This window comes from Podarcis tiliguerta (assembly GCF_965153285.1).
Source record: "Podarcis tiliguerta genome assembly, chromosome: 3".
In the NCBI taxonomy this organism is placed as follows: Eukaryota; Metazoa; Chordata; class Lepidosauria; order Squamata; family Lacertidae; genus Podarcis; species Podarcis tiliguerta.
The window spans coordinates 59,457,407-59,479,094 of record NC_139536.1 but is presented as its reverse complement, the minus strand read 5'-3'; the positions used below and the strand labels follow the sequence as shown (position 1 = coordinate 59,479,094).

Below are 21,688 nucleotides of genomic sequence, written 5' to 3'. Positions count from 1 at the left end.
AATTTTGAACCAAGTTCAAAGGCACAAGAGAATAATTATAGTTTCTTCTTCCCCATGTTCTGTTTGTAGGGAAATGCTGTATTTTGGACTTTGTAATTTTGTTACATTATAGAAGTGAAACTAAAGTTGTCATAGTACTACTGTTGTCAATCTTTTTAAAACGTTGATTTGTATGACTTCCGGTTTTAAACATGCTAGTGGTAGCCTTTAATGTTTCGGCCCTGTGGCCTACCTTTAACACAAACATGCATTAAAGGATTCATTTCCTACTTTTTTTTAACCATACATTTGCATTGTGGTAGGTCAGGTTGTGACCCAGTAATGGGTTCCAATCCACTAACTGACAACCAATGTGCTAGGCTAATTTATGTGGCTGAAGTGAAATTGAGAAATGATGTAGATAAGGTGCTGGCGGGAATACATATGATCACATGCCCTCTGACCTCAGTCTCTCCTGGCTTACTAAATCTAGCAGAGGGTTGACTGGTTGGGTCCACAGCACGGTTAATGCTTCCTTGTGTAAGGGTCCCTGCTGCCTTGAAACTGGCCATAGACCCCTTATACTGGAACAAGTATTGCAGTCACAAACACTGGGGGAAGGTGGTGGAGAGGGTTGTGCTGGGGCAGCTACCAGCATTCTTGAATGATGCAGACTATTTAGATCCATTTCAATCTGGATTGAGGCCTGGCCATGGGATTGGGTTTGATTGGTCACCATGAGAGATGACCCTGTAGAGAGCAAGGAAGGGGGAATGCAACCTTGTTCTTGTTTCTTATTTTGCTTGTCAGATTTTCATACCATTAACTATAGTATCATACTGGGCTAGCCCTGAGATGTTCCAATTTTACCTTCAGGACCATGTCCAGACAGTTACATTGGGAGACTGCTTTTTAGTTCCCTGGCAGCTGTGTTACCGGGTACTGCAGAACACCACCTTATCTGCAATGCTATTTAATATCTCTATGAAGCCACAGAAGTGGTTGTTTGGTGTTTGGGGACAAGTCGCCATCAGTATGCTGATGATACCGAGTTCTATTTCTCCATAACATCTGAATAGGGAGAGCCTGGACGCGGTGGTGTGATGGATGAGAGAAAAGCTGGCAAGATGGCGGCACTATGGATGAGTAGTTCCCATGACTTAACTGCACTTAACTACAGTGTAAGAAAAAGTATGACAGTAATCTACCAAATCTGCTAAATGCATAACTACAACAAAAAAACACAGCCATTCATATACTGGTACCTCGTTTATATTTAGACACATGCCAAACCAAAAGAGTAGGGCAAGCAGACAAAAAATGCAAGGGAAGGAAGAAAAGGAGACAGAGATCATCATTTGAGATTTATACCAGCAGGAAAAGGCCTTTCTTTTGCCCTGGGGATGGGTCAGCAGGTGCAGCTAATCAGGCAAAGTATATTACTGTGCCTGACCGTGTTGTCTTCCAGCAGGGGAACATGATTTAAGTTGGTAATCATTAAATCAGGCCTGCCAATTTAAAAGCATGATCCTTTAACGTATGGCAAATAGAAGTGCTCCATCTATCACATGTCTAATGGTGAACCACACAAACACACATTGGAAAAGCCAAGAAATATACTGCTATTACAAAGTTAATCATACAACATGGAGGCACTTAAAAATTACTTGCCTATCATGCTCTTCTTAAATATCTAGTGCTTAATAATATTCATATTGGTCTCTCTGGGCCATCCAGTCATTAAACAACCATACCAATGCTCAGTAGTATAGCGGTACATTTTTTTTGAAGTAAAGGAGCTCATTATGACTGCCCAGCTAGCTATCTACACTCCCAAGGAGAGTCCAAAAATGCAGACAGCTGTGTGTGTGTGTGTGTGTGTGTGCGCGCGCGCGCGCGCGCATACACACACACACACACACCCAGAACAGCAGCTCTAACACCCAAATTTATTAAGATCAACATGACTGCAATTTAAGCTAAGAACAAGTTAAATCAGATCTATACACAGAATATTTCAACATAGGAATTTTTATACGCAAGCATTCTGCTAAGTCACGTTTTTGAAAGAAATCTTAAAGTTCAAAGGAATCAAACAAAAACAAATCACTATGTCCAGCTAAGATACAACCTAAAAGTAGCTTTAAAAAAACAAAAAAACAATTCCTAGAATTCTGAAAACTCTTGGAATGCCAGTGCCCAATTCCAGCAGTTGTATGAATAAATCACAGGGAGAACTGTATTGACATGCCAGTTTCTAAAAATATGAGGGGAAAGCACTAATACTGCTAATTTAGTTGAGAGGATATTTTTTCCAAGCATATTCCAAATTTAACATGCTGATAACAGTCCAAATCAAGACTGAAATATACTCTTTGAAACCACCGCAAGCCTAACCCATAGTTTTAGCATGTCTAAGTTAACATTTATTGTCAATACAACATAATTATCCAAACTAGCCATGTGATTATGGCATTGCATACCAAACCACAAGTACTTATTACTCTGGAATTTTAAGCAATTGCTAGCATTAAAAATGATTTGAGTTTTGAAATTTGCATCAGATGGGTGTGGGCACATAAGGGAAGGAGGGACAGACAAAACTATTCCCTACACAGTTTTGCAAACAGGGGGAGGGAGCATGTGGCCCTCCAAATGTTGCTGGACTACAGTTCCCATCATCCATGACCACTGGGAATATTGGCTGCGGCTGATTGGACTGGAGTCCAATAACTGCTGGGGGTTCCCCATCCCTGCTGTTTTCAGCATTATGTACTTCCCTAAATTTACAACTTAATGACAGAAACCACATATGAATTGAGTTCCAATAGTTGTTATAATCCACTTACATACCTTATTATCGATATGTACAGAGATCCAAAAGTTTTGGCTGGCCTTGCTGAACAAGCACTTGTCAAATGCCTAACTACCTTCCTCTTTGACCACCAACTCCTGTCCCCACGGCTTTTACCCAGGAGAAAATTGGCAGAGAAGTAGGTGTGCTGGTAGGTGCGCTGGCTTGAGATGATGCTTACTGAAGGCACCCCAAGTGCTTTTCAGGCAGCAGTGACCAACCTTCCTTGTGCCCATCCTCTGCTTATCTTCCCTATTCAGACAATGAAAGGGCAGTGTAGAAGGTTGCCAATGCGGCCAAGCATCTTCAGGGTTTTCCACCAAACAACCTGAACCCCACCATACTGCTGTCAAAAACTCCCTAGCTCTCCTCCCAACTTTGGGGTGTACTCACTGACTTACTTCACTGACAGCTGCTCGTCACCTTCACCAGACAACAATGGCACACTGAGAAAAGCAAACAGAACTGCTGAATCTTTAACTACTGGTCTTACTTAGAGGTGTGGTTCAGATGCAATGATCTTGGTTCACTACACCATACTTTACTAGACCACAAACAAGCACGGGGGCGGGGGGAATGGGGTATTCAACAACATTTTAGTCAAAGCAGACCCACTGAAATTAATGAGCATGACTAAGTCCGTTAATTTCAATGGGTCTACTATGACTAAAACCACCTCTCCTCTTTTCCTTTACCCTTCTCTCACTTTTAACCCAGTTTCCATTTCATCTGAAGTTGAAAACTGACTTAAGCTCCTACTTCAAGTCAGGAATGCAAACCATGGGTTGATTCAGTTTCCATGCCAGGACTGTAGTAAGAGCTTAACTCACATATTCCCAGTTTATATATATCAGGAAACTTTTACATCTGGAGATATAATATAAAAGGGGATATATAACTGGGAATATAAAAGCTGTTCTTCATCAGTTTGAACCAATGACTCCTTATTCCTGCATAAAGACCTTCTTAAGCAATTACAGTAGCTGAAGTCATATACAGTGGTACCTCAGGTTAAGAACTTAATTCATTCTGGAGGTCCATTCTTAACCTGAAACTGTTCTTAACCTGGGGTACCACTTTAGCTAATGCGGCCTCCTGCTGCCACTGCACCACCACCGCACGATTTCTGTTCTCATCCTGAAGCTAAGTTCTTAACCTGAGGTACTATTTGTGGGTTAGCGGAGTCTGTAACCTGAAGCATATGTAACCTGAAGCATATGTAACCCAAGGTACCACTGTAGTACCTGGAAGTCTTAAAACACAAGCAATATTCTAAACAGCAGTGAAAGGGAGCGTAATGGGGGTAGGACAGAGCAGGGAGGGTGTGGAACTGGGAGGAGCAGGCTTTTACACGCTCTGCTTATGCATGCAGGGCTCAGGAACACAACCCCCATGCAAAATGGTTGTTGTCTGTATTAAATAAAGCAGGTGGCAGCCAACAGATACATCAAACCAGTGCTTAACACAGAACACAAGTTGGATTGATTTCATTACACATATATTTGATTAAGGGAAGCAAAGTCATTATGGTGTATTTATTTTTGCTCTGCAAAAATTTGCCTGTTTCCATTTTTTCCGGTTTGCTAAATGCATACCTCATAAGGTAGCTTAGATATAGCCTCCTCTCCCTACCCCACCACTAGCCCAAAGATTCATCTCAATGGCTATCAACAGCAACCTATTACTCCCTTTTCACAGTTCTGCAGCACTTGAAACCATGTCAAATTTTACTAAATTGTCAAGAAACGATTCTCTTCAGGAAGGAGTACTGTATGTAGACTGTCACAGGCAGACATCTCAGATTTTATGGAAACCGCAATTCTCCATGGCTTCCTGGTACAGTTATATTATTTGCACGAGACAAAATGAATGTAAGAGATTGTCATGTATGACATCTATAGGCCATAGACTTTTACATGTCCATGGCAATATTCAGTTATAGATCTTATAATTCAGACATATTACAAGCAAAATCAAGTGCACAAACTCACTTGGTCCCACCCATATCCACTTTTTTAATTATCCTTCCCCTGCTTCACACTAAAAAAAACCAACCCTATTTAAAAAAAAAAAAATCCACCATGCACTGCAGTCTCTATTATTACAAGTGATTCAAGCTTTTATAGTTGCTGTCCAATTACAGGGAAAAAATGATTCTCTCCTCCCATCCCTTACTGTGCTCTGTACAATGGACTTCTTTATTTTATATAAGTCGAGTGTAGAATAATGCTGCAATCAAAATCAATGCACTATGTTCACACACCCCCACCTCCCCCCGCCCCACTGTCTGACTGTGTGAATGCTCATTAAAAGAAAAACTAGGCCTTGCAAGAAAGGCTAGAGGAATTGTAATGAACAAGAGAGAACATAAATCTTACTAGGACAATACATAACATACCGATGTGTAACGTATTACACATGAGAACATTTGTTTTGCCATCCCTTTAAAATTAAAAACAAAAAAGTAAACTGCCTACAGAAGATCCATATACAATTTTTGAAGTATTGAAGCAGCAGTGTTCAAGCAAATAAGCTATTATCTGGGTTTATCCTCATAGTACTCCGGCAAATCTTGAATAAATTGTCTCCTTCTCTCCCCTCTTCCCATTTTTGTGTTTTTGAGCTTAAATTCAAGCCACAGTTTTCTGTCCAAAATCAGTAAAATTGTCAAGAGAAAATTAAAGCGAACACTGGCTTGCCTACCATGCTTTCTCTATACTGTACAGAGGAAACTCTTAAAGCAGAGGGCAGCTGCACTAATTTGCTCACTCTCAATCAGCACTAAAACTAATGTAACATTTTTTTTCCAGCAAATGTATAATTTTTCATAGAATCTGAAAAAATGCACTACAAATTAAAAGTGGTGGCATGTACCTATTTTATTATTATTATTGTCACGCCAAGCATCAGTACACAACCAGTGTTGGGGTGCTTTAAAAAGAGGGACAAGTGTTTGTTGATCCTTCATTTATGCCAAAGTTTTTATTTATTTTTTAAGACTAGCTTGCAACTTAGCAGTCAGTCCCATGAATGGGGAACTTGTTCAGAATATATGAACTCTTCAAAGGGGGGAACACTGGAAGAGATTGATTAATTACGTTTGTAGATGTACCTTTCTTTCAAGAGCATGTGTGCATTTCCTTATATTTCCATTTTATTTTCAGAACTTTTCAGAACAACACATTGAAGTGAATTAGACTGGAAAAGCGGTCCACTTATTAGTTTTATGGTTCTGCGGTTTTCTATCCAAGTGGGGATTGAACTTTCAAGTTTCCATGCACCAAATCCACTATATCACATAGGTTGGGTGTTTTTTTGGCTATTTTTCACAAGAGAAATAACCTCCCATCACCTTTGCATGCTTTACTCAGGAACTTGCCATTCTCATCTGGAGTTGCTGTTCTTTACCCAACCAACTCTAGTCCTAAGGTTTTTCCGCTTGACTTGGGAATTTCCTACAGCCAGGACTACAACGAAGTTACACTGGGAGTTTCCCATAGTGTGGTAGACTTGCCTTAGGGCCCTTGTGTAACATAATGCTCTGGGTTCACAAACAGACCTTTTAAAGGAATCATATGAGAAAGCAGATGAGAAAGATTAGTCATCTATTCCAGTTTTCTGCTGATGAATCAGTGCACAGGACACAAGTCTAGGATCCTGTTTGCTAACGTGTCCATGAAACATTGTTTCCTCCATGTAATGTTCCTATATAGAGGTACTTGTGATTGGTCCAAACGTGGGCCATGAAAATACTCTCAAGATGCTTAAGCAAGAACTCCTTTCTTAATGCAGCCTTATTTACATTGGCCAGCTGCTAATGTCTTTTGTTGAAAATAATCAACAGTTTTTAACCCGATTTGACTAAAGATCCAAAGGTTTCACAAGGAGTAGCAATGAATTTCACATTGGTCCTGGTACAGTGCAAGTCACTTATAGCAGACTAATCTGCACAGAATACACATTGCCAGGCCACTTTACTCCTTGAAAGTTTCCCCCTGGGAGCCCCATAGTTTTGAGAGGTTTAACCAAACACCTCTCCATACTGTCAAAACTTTAAAAGGCTTTTCAACTTCCAAATGTAAACATAGCACAGGGCAGCTCAGTAGATAATCACACCTAATTGAGTAGTTAGCTTCACATAAAGGGACAAGAATGTAGGCATCATTAGCTTGTTATGTTCTAATTCAGTTTCAGTGTATGATTATTGAGGTTTGGATGGACTAACGGTGAATGTATTTAAGAAGAGAGCACTCGTAATTAAAGGGTGCGTCCCAACTAAAAAAAACCCTCACAGTATTCTTTACTCATAAGAGTGACATCCAAGGGTCACAGAGCCTGAAATTTCAGGTCTGACTTTATCAGCTGTCACTGGAAACTTACTCTCTCCCACCCCTACTCAGATCTGTTGAACAAGACAGGAACAAAACAGAATAAAAACAGACCATAAGAGTACCTAATAGGGACACAGAAGGGGATAAGCATCTCAGAAATTGAATAGTGCAGTTTGCTGGCACTTGTATTAGCTAAAGGGTAAAGGAACCCCTGACCATTAGGTCCAGTCGTGGCCGACTCTGGGGTTGCGGCACTCATCTCGCTCTATAAGCTGAGGGAGCAGGCGTTTGTCTGCAGACAGCTTCCGGGTCATGTGGCCAGCATGACTAAGCCGCTTCTGGAGAACCAGAGTGGCGCATGGAAACGCCATTTACCTTCCCACTGGAGTGGTACCTATTTATCTACTTGCACTTTGACGTGCTTTCAAACTGCTAGGTTGGCAGAAGCTGGGACTGAGCCACGGGAGCTCACCCTGTCACGGGGATTCAAACCGCCAACCTTCTGATCGGCAAGTCCTAGGCTCTGTGGTTTAATCCACAGCGTCACCCACATCCTTGGCACTTCTATTAGCCATCCATAAAAGTAAAATAACAAGCTTAAGAGCAAAAAGCACCACTACCAAAGCCAAATCCAGTATCCAGGTAAGGGTGTTGCTGTCCTGAGGCCCCCTTCACAAACACATGCAGCATCAAAACAACATGTTCCCCCATTTTCACTTTCTACACCAAGAGCAGGATGCTTTTAAAAAAGGACTTTTGGTCTGATCCAGCAAGGTTGTTCTTTACGAAAACTTTATAAAAATACCTTACTACTACCCACAATGCACTCTTTTAAAACCTACGTTTGAGCATTGGTGTGCTATTTGCTCACTGGTTTTTTATGGAGTCTACTATTTCCAATGGAAGTGTCAACAAGCTGCATCCAACAGACTATCACCTGCTAAGCACAGAAGGCTATCAGGAAGACAATCCATCACCGTCTGATGGACTAGTTGGTAATGCGCTGGATTATATGTTCTTTCAAAATCTGCCAAAATGGATAATGATTACTTCAACATGCAATGAACCCCATGCATCTGTACTGCCAGGTTCTGATTAAATATCGGGTATACTTCCAAAATACATATGATTAGTAAGATAGAAGTATATAGCTAGGGTTTGAGAAGGGACTAGGAGGAGGATCAGGTGATAAAGTCCCCACAAGCTGAGTGCACCACAACAGTATGATACAACATGATTGTGTGCTTCTGGTGATAAGTATGCAGGGTCGTGCTGTGTGAAAAGTCTATTTCACTGTCTGCAGAAGTGCACAGAATATATGATATATCTGCATAGCAAAATACAGGCAGATCAGCAGCTACTACTGCAATGTCATAACCATTATCAACATATACATGCCCATTCCCTTCTTCCCGCCTTGCAGCACATTTCATGCCCCTACAACAGGTGGAAAAGGGGGGAAATCCTTTTTGCCTTTTGCTTTATGACACCCACCCTTACGTGCACAAGCTTTCTGTTCATCTCTGTTCTACACATATCCATCTAGCCCTACCACCACCCCGTGCACTCCAAAAATGTATGGAAAATAAATTACTTTGGTAAAACCATAGTTCTGCTTTGTTTTAACTCATTTATACAGTTGTAAATCTCTATGCAACTCCTTGCTACGGGCTGGACAGTTATCACAATACAGCTGCCATGTTAAGAAGCCTTGATATGAGAACACTGTTTCTGATTGGTGGGAATGAGGGCTTTGAGTAGCATACTACAAAGCAGAAGGATACACTATGAGGAAACACTTGCCACAGAGACCAAAAGGTCAAATGAAAGGCAGCATGTGGGGAAAATGGAAGGAGGGGGAAGGGATTTAATTAAGTAAAAGATTATAAGCAATAATACAATTAAATGATTAACTGCATATTTGAAAACAACAACAAAATCACCGTTTCTGTGCTGGGGTCTGTAGGTCCAGCTCTCATCCTCTTCTACCTGCTGCCCACATATAGATGTGAGTTCACCATCGCTGCGAAACAGCCTTTTTGTCTGCTTAGACAAGGTAGAGAAGTTTATCCAGCTCACAGCACGCGAGAGGGATCCTGGATTATGTTTCAACCGGAATGACTTTGAGGCACTTTCTTTTTTCATGTCTCGCCCCCCAAAAATAAATAAATCCACTGGAGTATGCAACTTTCAAAACCACCCTCGTAGCTTTCTCCTTTTTTTTTTTTTTTATCTAATATAAAATAACCAAGTTTCTTTAAACTTAAAGAAAACACATGCACTGTTTAAATCTGCATGGCGCACAGAACCAAGCAATTGTGCCTGTACAATTCCCGGAGGCTGCTTCTGCCGACAGTACTTTGTGAGCTGCCAAACAAAACACAGCGGAAGAAAGAAAAACACCACGGCACCCTGAAAAAAACCTTCAGATGAGGATTGTGTAGAAGCACAACACCGAGGGACACAGCTTTCCGTTTTTTCCAGGTTTCAACCAAAGTCCATCTCCTCTGCTCAGTAACATTCTCCAGCGATATGCTTGTAATCCAGCCTTCTCTTCTATCACATTTTCTTTAAACAAAAAAAGCCAGCTTCTTGGATCAGGGAGATGTACATGCTGCTAACAAGTTGCCAGACCAGGATACAAATTGGAACGGCTTTCTCTTTTCTGCAAGGAAATGGCACTGCCATTCTGATTCTTGAGTCCGTCCATCCTGTTTGCCCTTAAATGAAAAGCCTGGGGAACAATCTTCAGAAGGATTCTCTTTAACAATAAAAGAGACTGCCTGGCTAAAGCAATCGCTTAGGATTAGGGTGAAATATGATAGGCTCTCGCGCTCTCTCTCTCTCTCTCCCCCAAAGGCACAGCTGTAGAAGCAGCAAACTCCTCCTTTCTGTGGCAGACAGCTAACAGCAGTGCAAACTTCTGAGCAGGGTAGATAACTCAAGGGCACCTCAGCCAACTTATACAAGGAGCAATAAAAGCTCAAATTTAAGTGGCACGTGATGTTTTATTTTACAATGGGCATACATTACACATAGGAGAGATGTTGTAAGTCTGTAAAACACTGCTAGTTTTACTGGTGGTGAGAACGAGAGCTACAAACAAACAGCAAGTTTTCAATATACAGTTACATACATGACTTTTCTCCTATACTTTCCTATTACAAAATTCACTTATTCTATGTTTCAAACACCTTCACTTTTCATTACAGAAGCACACAGATAGGATTACCATTGTTAAATTAGATTAAATGTTTAATAAGAAAGCAAATTAACTACTGAATTCTATATAGCACACTGTATTCAGTTTTCCTGAAACTGTTGGAGGAAGTCTGCATGAAAAGAGTGAGAAAACAACACAAAATTCCAGTGTACCCCCATCCCCCCATGAAAGAGCCAAGGATTGAAAGATCCAATACACTTTGACCACTTTCTCAGAATGTGATCCCATGGAGCTAGTAGATTTATATTTAGGGGTTTTGTCAACAAAAGCACTATAGCTCAAAAAATAACTCCTTGAAGACACCCCATAAACCGCAATACATGATACTAATTCACTCTGTAAGCATGAGAAACCAACACTAGTTGACTCCATTATTATTATTTAAATTTGTATGCCACCTTTTATCCACAGATCTCAGGGTGCTTCACAACATAAAAATAGAAGATAAAAAACACAAAATACATAATAAAAACAAGAACAGAACCAATAACCCCACCCCACCCTCCATTCACATAAACCAAGAATAATTAATCCTCTTGTGCAAGACTAGTTCCAGGACTACAGGCACTGTGTTTTTAATTCAAAACAAAGCAATCTAACTCGACAAAAAACATCAAAAGACCAAAAAAAAACGCATTTCTGGCAAAGAAGTGCCACCGGTTATGGTGCAATTGTTGTCTCATGAGAGACATCATTACTTCAGCATGCATACGTCTTCTTCAGCACCTTTCAGAAGTAATTCCTTCTCCCCTGTAAAGTTACAGTTGTGTGACTCATAATGGAAGGATAAAGTTCATCGTCTGCCTGGGAAACAAACAGCCAAGTACTGTATCAGATTACCTATGAATCAGCTAGGCACACCAAAATGACCTTTGGCTCCTTGAACAATGGATTGGCCAACTGTCTTCAGTAAATAATTTAATAGGCTGTATTTATATTGTCCCCTTTGAAGGCAACACATACACCCCGCTAAAAAAAAAATCTACACCCCTAGAAGTAAAGCACATGGCATATAAAGTTATTTGACTGAAACCTGCAATTAAATATAGCAATGCAATTAACAAAACTACACTAAATGTGCTGGCGTGCTTTGGTGGTCACGAAGAGTCGGACACAACTAAATGACTAAACAACAACAACACTAAATGTTCCTTCAAATAATAGAGTTAACAGGTAAACAGGATTGTAGCATAATAATCTCTAGATGACTTCAATTTATTGGATAAGAATCTAGAGAAAGTGGAAAATTAAGTGGCAATCAAATTTCAGAGGCACAATTCCTAATTTCTGGTAGAAATCAAAACTTCAAATATTCCAAATACTAATATTGGCTCCATGCCACAGCTTGATAAAATGAACAGAACTGAACATGAAAATTAGGATTAACAACTGAGAATTCTCCCATTTCTGCAACACAAAAAGCAATGATATGATGTGATGTTTATTTTAAAGCACCATGTCATTTTGCCATAATATTTATTTGAGGAAGAGGAGGTTAACTCAATTTATTGTGATAAGGTCAGCAGTTACATGGCGGTCCCTGTTCATGAAGCAAAAATTACAATTCAGAGTATGTACCTGGTAGTCCGTATTTTATTTCATAACACTTTTCTCTTACAATAAAAACTTAAGGTAGGTGTAGAGAAAAGAGATAAACTGTTCAAATTTAAATGAAATTTATTTTGCTAGAAAGATGTCAGTTTCATCTCATTATTTCTCAAATATAATTTACACAAATTGAAACTGAAAAATACTGGATTTATCCCACATTAGATTATTTGTACTGACAAATAGTCCCAAGAGGAGGGAATCACAACGGACTGTAGGGTGCAATCCAGCCAGTCATGCATTTTACATCCTATTTATTTCAGTGAGAGAGCTAAGCACATGTTAAATCTGTTGAAATCAGTGAGACCAAAGAGTATTTAACTTTAACTAGATTATGCCCTAGGAATTCTAACTGGCCATTTCACAATAGAACACAGGGCTGTAAAACTGTATATAAGAAAATGGAATACGCAGAAACAAAATTCCATACTTAACAGTGAATTTTTGTTCTTTACAAGTGAACAAGATCAGCTAGATGCGGAAGGAACTATGTTCTCGGACCAGAAAACAGTCCCCAGTATCTTTCTGAAGCGCAACTCTCACCATGACATCCAGGCCAGCTGACTTCCTGCCTCAAGGTGAGAGGTATCTAACATGAGAATCACAATAAAGAAAGTAAAAGGGAAGACAACAAAGGGAAGATTAGATGATGAAATGCTCACACTCCAGTTCCAACTGTCTTCCCAGATGTCCAACAGGCCAGAAGAATAAAAGCTGAGCCTGAAAACTGTGGACCCCTTCATCCTAACTTCTCTACACTTGAAAACACCAGCAATAAACACCCAGTCCTTGCTGTACAAGTGGTGTTCTGGAGCACTAGAAGAAGGACAGGCACTTTTCCAGGCCACAAGAGGCATATGAGGCCAGGAACTGAAGGACACTGGCCATCTTCCAACCGCTTTCCTACACCCACTGAGCAGCTGTGCAGCAGCAGTGTCCATATTAGTCAGCATCATTCAGGCAGCAATCCAGAGAGCTACATGAATGAGAGACGACCAGGACTCTAACCAACCCCTTCAGGCTTCTCCCCATAGCTGGCCACAGTGGTTTCTGAGATGGCTGTGGGACAACTGCAAGTATAAGTTTGGAGGGTGGGAGAGAGGTCCAATGATCTGAACACAAATCACTAGGTACCTCCCCAGTCAGTCTCTGACTCCATCCATGGAAGTAGGGTAGGAAATGCCTCCAGACTTTGCAAGGCCACACTATACCATCAGCTAGGCCAGGTATACGCTCCTTCAGATATACAGGACCGAGGCCATTTAGGGCTTTAAAGGTCAGCACCAACACTTTGAATTGTGCTCGGAAACGTACTGGGAGCCAATGCAGATCTCTCAGGACTGGTGTTATATGGTCTCGACGGCCACTCCCAGTCACCAGTCTACCTGCCGCATTCTGGATTAACTGCAGTTTCCGAGTCACCTTCAAAGGTAGACCCATGTAGAGCACATTGCAGTAGTCCAAGCGGGAGCTAACTAGAGCATGCACCCCTCTGGCAATACAGTCTGTGGGCAGGTAGGGTCTCAGCCTGCGTATCAGTTGGAGCTGGTAGACAATGCCCTGGACACAGAATTGACCTGTGAGTCCAAAATGACTCCCAGGCTGCATACCTAGTCCTTCAGGGACACAGTTGCCCTATTCAGAACCAGAGAGTCCCCCACACCCACCCATCCCCTATCCCCCCAAAACAGTACTTCTGTCTTGTCAGGATTCAACCTCAACCTGTTAGCCACCATCCATCCTCCAACCACCTCCAGACACTCACACAGGACCTTCACCGCCTTCACTGGTTCTGATTTAAAAGAGAGGTGGAGCTGGGTATCATCTGCATACTGATGAACACCCAGCCCAAACCCCCTGATGATCTCTCCCAGTGGCTTCATGTTAAAAAGCATGGAGGAGAGGACGGAAGCCTGAGGCACCCTGCAAGTGAGAGCCCAGGGGTCTGAACACTCATCCCTCAACACCACTTTCTGGACACGGCCCAGGAGGAAGGAGCGGAACCACTGTATGACAGTACCCCCAGCTCCTAGCCCCGCAAGACGGTCCAGAAGGATGTTATGGTCGATGGTATCAAATGCCGCTGAGAGATCCAGCAGAACTAGGGAAAAGCTCTCACCTTTGTCTCTAGCCTGCCAGAGATCATCGACCAGCACAACCAAGGCAGTTTCAGTCCCTTGATGAGGCCGGAATCCCGACTGGAAGGGATCCAAATGGTCCGCATCCTCCAGGCGTGCCTGGAGTTGTTCAGCAACCACCCGCTCAATCACCTTGCCCAAGAATGGAAGATTTGAGACTGGGCGATAGTTAGCCATACTGGCCGGGTCTAAAGATGGTTTTTTAAGAAGCAGTTTAATGACCGCCTCTTTCAGCGGGGCTGGGAAGAATGGAGACACACTGAATACTGGACCAACAAAATCTGGAGAGCCACATTTTCCCCACTCCTGTCATACATGCTGTCCCTTGTATTTATGTAAAAAAAAGTCACAAGTATTTTACTTGGCAGCTCTAATATTTCTTTATGAACAAAGTATATTTTCCCACACATTTTAGCTTAAGGTTTTAAAAGTTTCTCTTCAGTGAGCAAAACAGACACTGATTTATCTGTGTTTTGGAACTGCTCTCATGCTAATTTTATCCCTGCAATCCTTATAATTTCACCCTTGATGACTCAGCACAGCAACTGCTGAATAATTAAAAGACTCAAAACGGTTGCTCCCTAAGGCACTCTGCTTTAAAAAATAGTGATCATACGTTCTCATAAATAATCCACTTCCTCAGCCTTTTCTCTTCAGATATCAGAATTCATTCTTAGCCAATTAAGGGACATAGTCCAGCCACATTAAATAATACTGAAAGAATTTGTCCAGTTTCTAGGCACAGCTTTTTACACAGTATCTGTAAGTTGAGAACAGTTGTCCAAAACAAGTCTAACTCATGACTGATCAGACACTGCTTCATGAGAAAAACATTCAGACACAAAACTGCTTACAAGCGCAGCTATCCAAACAGTACAACTGATGATGTAGCAGTACAACCCACCCCCAAACCATCTGTGAGCAAGTGGGAAAATGGTTGAGTAAACTTAGGCTTGCCTTATGTCCGGAAAATTCCAGACAAGTATGGAAATTGGACATCTAAAATGGCAACCGGGGGGATTTTAGAATTTTAAGACATGTACGGAATTTCCTGCACATATAGCAAGTAACCCACCCCACCCACCCACCCCGGTTTTCTTGTTTTGTGTGTCTGTGTGTGTGCCAGCGAGACTTTCTGTCCTGCTTCAGCCACCATTGGCTTTCCTTTTTGGCCCAGTCCTCTGCCTCCCAGCATGTCTGCTTAACCCACCGCTCTGGCCCCCCCCCCCCCCCGCCATATGGCCACCACCTTTGGAGGGAAGAGAGAGCGACAGGAACACGCAGGCATTTGTGAGGCAAAGCACTCGGCAGGGAGGACATGAAGGGGCTGCCTTCCTCTGATACCTCTCTCTCTCTCTCTGGGCTCCTGGGGTAGACGGCGAGGGGGTCGTCTCCCCTCCTTGAGAGCTTCTTTGGTTCTTCACCCCTGGAGGTCTTCAGGTCTCCTCCCCACCTTTGCACCCCTGTCTGGCCCCTGGAATCGCTGCTCTGGTGAGGTCTTCAAGCTCCGTCTCTTGAACTTGGGGGTGGGGGGCCTGCCACCCAGGCTGGATGCGGGGCTCTGCTAAGGTTGGGGCCATATTCTGCTGCCTTCTGGGTTGCCTCACAGCAGCAGCAGGAGGAGGAGGAAGTTGCCACCATCTCCTCCTGCGTCTTCCTTCTCCCTGTCCGGCAGCTCACAGGGCTGCTCCACCATGCATACACCCCTTTCCCGCTACAACATGCTGGTGTAGCTTCAGCACAACTTCTAGCCCTTCCCTCGGGGCGGGTGGATGAGGTGTCCCCAGCTCTCCTTCATACAAGCTGACACACACACCATTTTGTCTTTCAATGTGTTTTCAGTCAATTATCTAAATGAATCCTAACGTGGAACTGCTAATTCAAAAATCAGGTTTGCAAAGCAGTACAAGTCATAAGTGGCAGGTCTGCAACAAAAAGTTGCAGTGTGGGTTGCTTCTGTTCAGGGCCCTAGCCTCTCCATTCCGTTCCATTCCTCCCAACCAACCCCACATATACTACCATTCTACCTTGACTTAGAATGTTGAGTCACCACTGAAGAGGGGGAGAAGAAAGGATATTCATGTCAGATATTTATTTCTCCATTTTGCAGTGGACACATTTGTACCCCACCCTGGCTGCATGAAGATATTTTACTTCTTTGTGGGTGTCTATGGATACTTTCACTTATGTCACTGGAGACATTTGAAAGCAGCTTCCAAATACGAACCAGGAAAGAAATACTCCAAACCAGGAGTTGCCAATCTTTTCGGACCATTCTGAACTTTGAATTAGTCCTGTGAGCACCAGGCACAGAATGGCTGCCATGGAGGTGGGCGGGGTGGGGGATGGGAAGACAACGCAACACAACATGGCTGCCATGGTGGTGCAGGATAACAGAAAACTAGAGAACATACAGTCGTTGCCACTTCTCTAGACCATCTCATGCTTGCCATGAGAAGTCACTTGTGTTCTGCTGGTCCTGATTGTGGAAATCACAAAATATTAATTTACACACAGAGACATGCTGTGCTGTCTATAAACAACAGGGGAAATTTTTCAGCACCAGGAAAAATATATGAAGCGGCAACATCCCCCCTCTCTCTTGCACACACACTCACATACATATTTTCCCTCAAACACCACACAGAGAGACACACACCCCTTAGCTCCCTGCCCAAGTGTGTCTTTTCTTCTCTCTCACAGATGACACTTTCATTCAGACTTCCCCATCTCACATAAACACCTCACATGCATCTCTCCCCCTCTCTCTGGAAGGCTTCCATTGAAAATAGAAAGACCGACAGAAAACAGTGATAGAATCACCCTGTATATGCTTCTGAATCATGTTCAACTGCTCATAAAATATTCCTAATATATATAAAAAGTCAGAGGCTGCCACTTTTCTAGCGTAGAGAGAGTATCTGGCATTAAATTGAAAGGTATGGCCACAAGATGGCAGTGTGAAACAACTGACTTGCCCATACAGATGAAAGGCTCAGATACTTTGTGCTACAGAAAACAGAGCTTTCCTGGATTCTGAGACGCTTCTTTTTTAATTCTCTGGTCTGTACATCACTCAATTTTATCTGTGATATATATCATTCTGTTTTTATCTAGTTTTTAGGGAATGTTACTGAACATCATTATCACCTTTTTATTCTTTTAACATTAACCGCTTTTTATTATATTATGAGGTGTAAACAAACAAACAAAAATACCATACATTGTAAAAATAAATAAAACTTACCAGCTTCTAACCTATCCTTACATAGAGTGGCTAAAAATAGTTTTTTAAAAACCTCATAACTTGGATCACCTCCCCCTAAAATCAGTCCTGCCAGCTGATCTTCCCCAAGGTCCATTTTAAAACATTCTCCACTCCTGCCAAGCTCCTAAACTAGAAATTGGGGTGGGGGGAGAGGGAGGGGGAGAGGGGCAGCCAGGAAGAAGAAGCATTTGCCACTAAGAATCAACAGGAAAAGGAATGACCCTATCCCATTCCTGTTATCTCATCAGAGGTGCACATGTTCACAGCCTAAATGAAGAGTTCCAGTCCAATTTTTAAGCTTTCCCTGCCAGTGACCCCGAGTTCAGCGACTGTTGAGCCCCAACTCCTTCAGCCACCCTAGTGATTAAATTTAATCGGATTTCTCTTGAGGGGTTTTGTACTCAAACATGGCTCCTCTCCAAACAACAATCTCAAGAGAAAGTACCACATCTAAGACTCCGCTGAGTTAGTGTATCATGTTCCACATATGTTCTTCAAGACTGGGTGTGGATGTGGTTGCGGCTTCATAATGCAGAAATCTTCTACAGCAAACTGTCCTTTTAACCACAAATAACTTCTCCCTTTCTTTATAAGGAACACTTGGCTAAAAGGAAAGAGTTTTGGATGTTTTTTTAGAGAGAGAAAGGAAGTTAACTTTCATGTCCATTCTCAAAGAATGGACATCAGATGATTGTGTAATTTTCGCCCTCTGTATAAAACATCAAGCAGATAACAGTATGGCACAATTTTTAAAAGACCTTTGTTTTATATGTTGGAACTGTCTTCTGCTTCATATTATGCAGGTCACACAATGCATACTTAACATCAAAATGCTTAACTCAGCATGTTTAAAATGAAACTCAGTACAAAATGCTACTTGTGAAGGCACAATATTAACCTTTTTACTTTCTATAATTAAGAAGGCATCAAGGAACATGTGGTTTGAATGTTGTTGACCAATAGGGTGGAAACTTTAAAGAAAAAAGAGTCACCTATAGGAACACGGCTTGTAACATTGCAAACATTACAATTCTATCGTTACAAGCCACCAATTTATTTTTTTTACAGAAACTAAAAACTAGCTGTTTTGGTTTTTTTAAAAAAAGGAGAATGATACTTTTGTACACCACTGCAATCTCTGAGCAGTGCGAAATTCCAGAGGTTCCAGGCTTACCCAGGTTTTGTGTTTCCTTTTGGAAATGAGGCACAGTGGAGACTTTGGTGTCTTTATGATATATGGTTTATTCACACACATATATAACCTGAGCCTGTGATGGGAGGGTTCACAGCATTAACACCCCAAAAAGGTCTTCTTTCTGCCATAGCCACAGCCTTGCATTTAAGCAGAGATCCACCATTTCTCTGACTTTCCAACTTGCCGCCTTGTTTCTCAGGAATGTATACTTTTTATACCTCTTCATGAGCATTCTTCCACTGAGGAAAACATACTACACTGGTCAGCTTTATATTTTTAATTTTACTAACAAGGATTATGCTTCAAAAGTTCACTCGTTGTCTAGGCTTCAGTACAGAGGACAAAGCACTGGAGAGTTTCTCCCTGACTGTCTGCTCCATGCCATGCCAGTTGGTGTGTGTGTGTGTGTGTGTGTGTGTGTGTGTAGCAACTCTTAGTACAGTGGTACCTCATGTTACATACTTAATCCATTCCGGAGGTCCATTCGTAACCTGAAACCGCTCGTAACATGAGGCGCGCTTTCTCTAATGGCGCCTCCTGCTGCTGCCATGCCGCCGGAGTGCGAATTCTGTTGGCATCCCGGGGCAAAGGTCATAACAAGGGGCATCTACTTCCAGGTTAGCGGAGCACGTAACCTGCAGCATTCGTAAGGGGGACGGTACGTAACACGAGGTACCAATGTACCAAGCTAGTTTCCTTTGAGAACTTTTGTTTGGATTCTAAATTGCTTCTCCATTCACATAAGAGAGATACCTGTCAACAATACCGGCTAACTGTCCCTTCATCTGAATTCTCCAGGGCCATATCCCACACTATTCCCAATGATAATTCAAGCCAGTGGGGCTTTAGAAGACAAGCTTACTTGCTTTAGAAGGCAAGCACTCTTATGTCTTCTATGCATTTTGTATAATGGTAATAAAATATTGACTGGCGTTTCTTAGATCTTTTGATTCACAAACACTTCCTCATTCTCATTTTGCCACCTACCCCAAATTCTGGAGGTTGTTAGAAGCTAACATTTATTTTCTTTGCTGAAATCAGAGTACAAGTAATCTGAAGGACACATTAGGAGTTAAATAATTTGGCTGCAGGATAAGACTGTACTGAATGACATGTTTTCTTGTTTTCCTACAAAATGGTAATCAAGCTGATAAATGATACACAGGTTTCATGGGAGTCGTTTGGGGAACTTTCTGCATTACAAGCACTCATTCCAAAGTAGGGAAGACAAGAAGATAAAAAATTTACCTTCAGGCAAAGTGGGGGGGTGGGGGCAGCAGATACAGACATGTTTAAAATGCCAATGTATGTTTAACTGGCAAGTGCAAGAGAAACAAAACAACAAGCAAGGGGATGCCCCTGTTGGTATTTTTATGTCAGTATTCTTACAAAATGATTATTTTGCAAACAAGGCACATGTTTTATTTATGAACTTCTTCAAATTAAAAATGTTCACATACAAAAAGCAACTCCACTATTGCTCACTATGTACAATGGGGATTTTATCAATCCAAAGATACTGTTCAATGCCAACAAAATACAGGAGCTCTACACTCAAAGCCCTTCTTTGAAAAACCACAATGGGAAAGGCTCCACCAGTATTATGTTTTATAATTATGGGAATTCTTGCCTAAATTTTCCCCAGTTAACTATGGGTTTCTACAAGCACTAGCTCCCAAATTAGTTTGAGATTAGTACCACCACATGGATTTCAGACCAGACAACTGGTAGCTTCTAGGCACAAATACAGAAATACAGGTATCTTCATTAAGACAATGTGCTTTAAAATACACACACACACACACACACTTCCTATCACCACTAAGCAAAGCACCTGAAGAAAATCCAAGATTTTTTAGATCTAAGATCTAAAATGATATTATATCTAAGATATAATATGTGCACATAAAAAGAGGTATAGATGGGTCTTCACAAACCATGTATTAATGACGTGCGATTTCTCAAAATCTGATCAAGGTGAAAGGCTGGTTCACATGGGCAAGTTCATCACTTTTTATTTGACTATTCAGCACTTTAACTTGCAGTATTTCAAAAGCATATATATATTCTTAAATTGCATATTGAACAATATCCAGTGTCGCCAGTAGAGACATCCTCTGAACAATGGTCCACAATCCAGTTATAGCACATAGATTTATTGTGCTCCACAATTATTTGAGGTTGTGATAGCTGGAGCCTGGTAAATGCAGACACTACCTTGTTTGGGATACTTGAGAGTATTGAGATCCAGTGTGGTGTAGTGGTTAAGAGCGGTAGACTCATAATCTGGTGAACTGGGTTCGCGTCCCCGCTCCTCCACACGCAGCTGCTGGGTGACCTCAGGCCAGTCACACTTCTCTGAAGTCTCTCAGCCTCACTCACCTCACAGAGTGTTTGTTGAGGGGGAGGAAGGGAAAGGAGATTGTGAGCCACTTTGAGACTCCTTAGGGTAGTGAGAAAGCGGGATATCAAATCCAAACTTCAGAAGTGGTTTCCCATTTTACAACCATGAATGGCACACTTTTGTTCTTCACACATAACACATTCTTTTTTATAGATTTCACACTCTTTAAAAACAAAGCCATGTAGACAACATGAAGGACAGAAAAATGTACACAGGGAGCTGCATCAATCTTTCCAAAATCTTACTCTATCAACATCCAATAGAAGGATAAAGTGTCTAATCAAATCCAGACGTGTTCGTTCAAGCAATCCACAGCTTCCTTAAAAAAGAATAAAAATAAAGAAAGCAATCTTGCTTTTTAACAAATTCTTTAAAAGTTTGGCTATATTATGCTAGAGAACATCCTTTTTCCTGTACAAACTAGATTTATTTTGTATCCAAATACGATGCAAGAAATGAACACAAAGAAGGAAGCACAGCTAGGCTGCTTCCCAGTTTAGAGCATGATGAAGCCAAGACAAATACTGCAGAAGTTTGGTTTGTATATTGGCAGCCAGTTAGATACTGCAATTTTCTGGAAGAGTCTCTTGAAATTTAGCAGAAACCTATTTCCTTTCTAGTTTCCAGACACTATGTACAAATCTTTTAACTCCAAATCTTATTGGCAACATTGATTGCTGGCTATTGC

General features: G+C 41.6%; 1 protein-coding gene across 7 annotated transcripts in view; it reads right to left on the bottom strand.

Annotated features, from left to right (window-relative positions):
* The window catches only part of NHSL1 (NHS like 1), a gene marked incomplete at its 5' end in the record, with an annotated part of 139,100 nt that overhangs the window by 81,714 nt on the left and 35,698 nt on the right, over nt 1-21,688 (bottom strand). The window contains one exon of one of the 7 annotated variants that reach the window (XM_083434735.1): nt 17,381-17,510. The exons of 3 other annotated variants lie outside the window; for them this stretch is intronic. In XM_083434735.1, the coding sequence (XP_083290861.1) occupies nt 17,381-17,495 (115 nt within the window). Of the gene's footprint in view, nt 1-9,107; nt 10,021-17,380; nt 17,511-21,688 lie in introns of those variants that run through there. 3 more of the 7 variants (XM_083434733.1, XM_083434732.1, XM_083434736.1) reach the window with 3 other exon arrangements.